The sequence below is a fragment of the Salvelinus sp. IW2-2015 genome, linkage group LG26 (assembly GCF_002910315.2).
Source record: "Salvelinus sp. IW2-2015 linkage group LG26, ASM291031v2, whole genome shotgun sequence".
Taxonomy (NCBI): Eukaryota; Metazoa; Chordata; class Actinopteri; order Salmoniformes; family Salmonidae; genus Salvelinus; species Salvelinus sp. IW2-2015.
Window position 1 is genome coordinate 5,005,693 of NC_036866.1, and position 3,611 is coordinate 5,009,303.

The 3,611-nt window shown below is 52.0% G+C and overlaps 1 protein-coding gene across 4 annotated transcripts in view; it reads right to left on the bottom strand.

Annotated features, from left to right (window-relative positions):
* LOC111952405 (FYVE and coiled-coil domain-containing protein 1) overlaps positions 1-3,611 on the bottom strand; it is a 45,214-nt gene that overhangs the window by 23,239 nt on the left and 18,364 nt on the right. For all 4 annotated transcript variants that reach the window (XM_023971032.2, XM_023971031.2, XM_023971030.2 and 1 more), the window contains one exon: positions 2,666-2,833. In XM_023971032.2, the coding sequence (XP_023826800.1) occupies positions 2,666-2,833 (168 nt within the window). The remainder of the gene's footprint in view (positions 1-2,665; positions 2,834-3,611) is intronic.

Below are 3,611 nucleotides of genomic sequence, written 5' to 3' on the forward strand. Positions count from 1 at the left end.
GCTGTCTTCCTCCTTAATATTCCCCTCTCACTGTCTCCCCTACCTTGATATCCCCCTCTCGCTGTCTTCCTCCCTTATATCCCCTCTCGCTGTCTTCCTCCTTGATCCCTCTCGCTGTCTCCCTCCTTGATATCCCCCTCTCGCCGTCTTCCTCCTTGATATCCCCCTCTCGCCGTCTTCCCTCCTGAATATCCCCTCTCGCCGTCTTCCTCCTTGATATCCCCGCTCTCGCCGTCTTCCTCCTTGATATCCCCCTCTCTGCCGTCTTCCTCCTTGATATCCCCCTCTCGCCGTCTCTCCTTGATATCCCGCCTCTCGCCGTCTTCCTCCTTGATATCCCCCTCTCCGCCGTTCCCTCTTAATATCCCCCTCTCCGCTGTCTTCTCTTGATTCCCCCTCTCGCTGTCTTCCTCCTTGATATCCCCTCCTCGCTGTCTTCTCCCTTGATATCCCCCTCTCGCTGTCTTCCTCCTTGATATCCCCCTCTCGCTGTCTCCCTCTTAATATCCCCCTCTCGCTGTCTTCCTCCTTGATATCCCCCTCTCGCTGTCTCCTCCTTGATATCCCCTTCTCGCTGTCTTCCTCTCTGATATCCCCCTTCTCGCTGTCTCCCTCCTTGATATCCCCCTCTCGCCGTCTCCCTCCTTGATATCCCCCTCTCGCCGTCTTCCTCCTTGATTCCCCCTCTCCCGTTTCCTCCTTGATATCCCCCTCTCGCCGTCTTCCTCCTTGATATCCCGCTCTCGCCGTCTTTCCTCCTTGATATCCCCCTCCTCGCTCGTCTTCCTCCTTGATTCCCCCTCTCGCCGTTTCCTCCTTGATATCCCCCTCGCCGTCTCCCCTCTAATATCCCCCCTCGCCGTCTCCTTCCTCCTTGATATCCCCTCTCGCCGTCTTCCTCCTGATTATCCTCCTCTGCCGTCTTCCTCCTTGATATCCCCTCTCGCTGTCTTCCTCCTTGATATCCCCCTCCTTTCAATCCCCTCTGCTGTCTCCCTCTTAATATCCCCCTCTCGCTGTCTTCCTCCTTGATATCCCCCTCTCGCTGTCTCCTCCTTGATATCCCCCTCTGCCTGCTGTCTTCCTCCTTGATATCCCCCTCTCGCTGTCTTCCTCCTTGATATCCCCCCTCTCGTGTCCGTCTCCCTCCTTGATATCCCCCTCTCGCCGTCTTCCTCTTGATATCCCCCTCTCGCTGTCTCCCTCTTAATATCCCCCTCTCGCTGTCTTCCTCCTTGATATCCCCCTCGCTGTCTTCCTCCTTGATTCCCCCCTCGCTGTCTTCCTCCTTGATATCCCCCTCCTCGCTGTTCTTCCTCCTGATATCCCCCTCTCGCTGTCTTCTCCTTGATATCCCCCTCCTCGCTGTCTCCCTCCTTGATACCCCCTCTCGCCTTCTCCCTCCTTGATATCCCCCTCTCGCCGTGTTCCTCCTTGATCTCCCTCTCGCCGTCTTCCTCCTTGATATCCCCCTCTCGCTGTTCCCTCTTAATATCCCCCTTCGCTGTCTTCCTCCTTGTATCCCCTCGTGTTCCTCCCTTGATATCCCCTCTCGCTGTCTTCCCTTGATATCCCCCTCTCGCTGTCTTCCTCCTTGATATCCCCCTCTCGCTGTTCTTCCTCCTTGATATCCCCCTCTCGCTTTCTCCCTCCTTGATATCTTGGGACTCTTTCTGAATTCCGAATGGACAACTCCTAGGCAGATCTGAAAGGATCGGATATGTATAAGATATATAGCAATGATTGTATATTGCCCTCTAGGAGTCTAGATGCCCATTTTCCAAATTGGATACACCTAACCGATCATTTCACAACTACAGAAGTGCCTAGAGGTTGATTTGGAATTCAGAGCGTCTCTCTTTTCTTTGTCTCAAACAACTTTTTCACCCTCCACCCTTAATATCCCCCTCTCGCCGTCTTCCTCCCTTGATATCCCCCTCTCGCCGTCTTCCTCCTTGATATCCCCCTCTCGCTGTCTTCCTCCTTGATATCCCCCTCTCGCTTGTCCTTCCTTTGATATCCCCCTCTCGCTGTCCTTCTCCTGATATCCCCCTCTCGCTGTCTTCCTCCTTGATATCCCCCTCTCGCTGGTCTCCCTCCTTGATATCCCCTCTCTCGCCGTCTTCCCTCCTTGATACTCCCCTCTCCGCGTTCCTCCTTAATATTCCCCTCTCGCTGTCTTCCTCCTTGTCTATCCCCCTCGCTGTCTTCCTCCCTTGATATCCCCCTCTCGCTGTCTTCCTCCTTGATATCCCCCTCTCGCTGTCTTCCTCCTTGATTATCCCCTCTCGAGCTGTGCTTCCTCCTTAGAGTATCCCCCTTCCTTTTCATCAGATCCCTCCCTCCTCCTTTTCATCAGATCCCTCTCTCCCTCCTTTTCATCAGATCCCTCTCTCCCTCCTTTTCGTCAGATGAGACTGTCAGTGGTGAGATGGCATTACAAAGACCCACACTGTGCTCGCTATGGGAGAGCATCCCCACAGGACTCAGCCAAGAGGGTAGCACCAGACCTTGCTATCTGATCACCCAAACGAAGGCAGAAAACAACAACACCCTTTCCAGTTTCTAAACAAAAGCCTGTCTTAGATCTACAGATCAAAGACTCAGCTGTCGCTTTGTCTTTCTATTCCGGCGCTCAGGATAGTGCAGAGGGACTAGGTCGTACTTGATAAGTTCGATGAGGCGCTCCTCCAGGGTGCTCTTGGTTCGGTATAGGTCGTCGATCTCTGCGGTCGTACTAAGGTAATGACTACGCTTGTCCACCTCGGCCTGCTCCAGTTTCTGCTTTAGCTCCTCACACACCGCCTGAACCGTTGAGAGAGCCTCCTCAGCACTAAATGACAGAGAGATAAGGGAGAGAAAAATATTAACCATTACATGGTGTTGACTGTATCAAATCAAATCAAAGTTTATTTGTCACGTGCGCCGAATACAGTGAAATGCTTACTTACAGGCTCTAACCAATAGTGCAAAAAAGGTATTAGGTGAACAATAGATGAGTAAAGAAATAAAACAACAGTAAAAAGACAGGCTATATACAGTAGCGAGGCTATAAAAGTAGCGAGGCTGCATACAGACACCGGTTAGTCAGGCTGATTGAGGTAGTATGTACATGTAGATATGGTTAAAGTGACTATGCATATATGATGAACAGAGAGTAGCAGTAGCGTAAAGAGGGGTTGGCGGGTGGCGGGACACAATGCAGATAGCCCGGTTGGTGGTTGGTCGGGCACTGGTTGGTCGGGCCAATTGAGGTAATATGTACATATGTACATTAATGTATAGTTAAAGTGACTGTGCATATATGATAAACAGAGAGTAGCAGCAGCGTAAAAGAGGGGTTGGGGGGGCACACAATGCAAATAGTCCAGGTAGCCATTTGATTACCTGTTCAGGAGTCTTATGGCTTGGGGGTAAAAACTGAAGTAAAAACTACCTCAGCCTTTTTGTCCTAGACTTGGCACTCCGGTACCGCTTGCCATGCAGTAGTAGAGAGAACAGTCTATGATGGGGTGGCTGGGGTCTTTGACAATTTTTAGGGCCTTCCTCTGACACCGCCTGGTGTAGAGGTCCTGGATGGCAGGCAGCAAAGCCCCAGTGATGTACTGGGC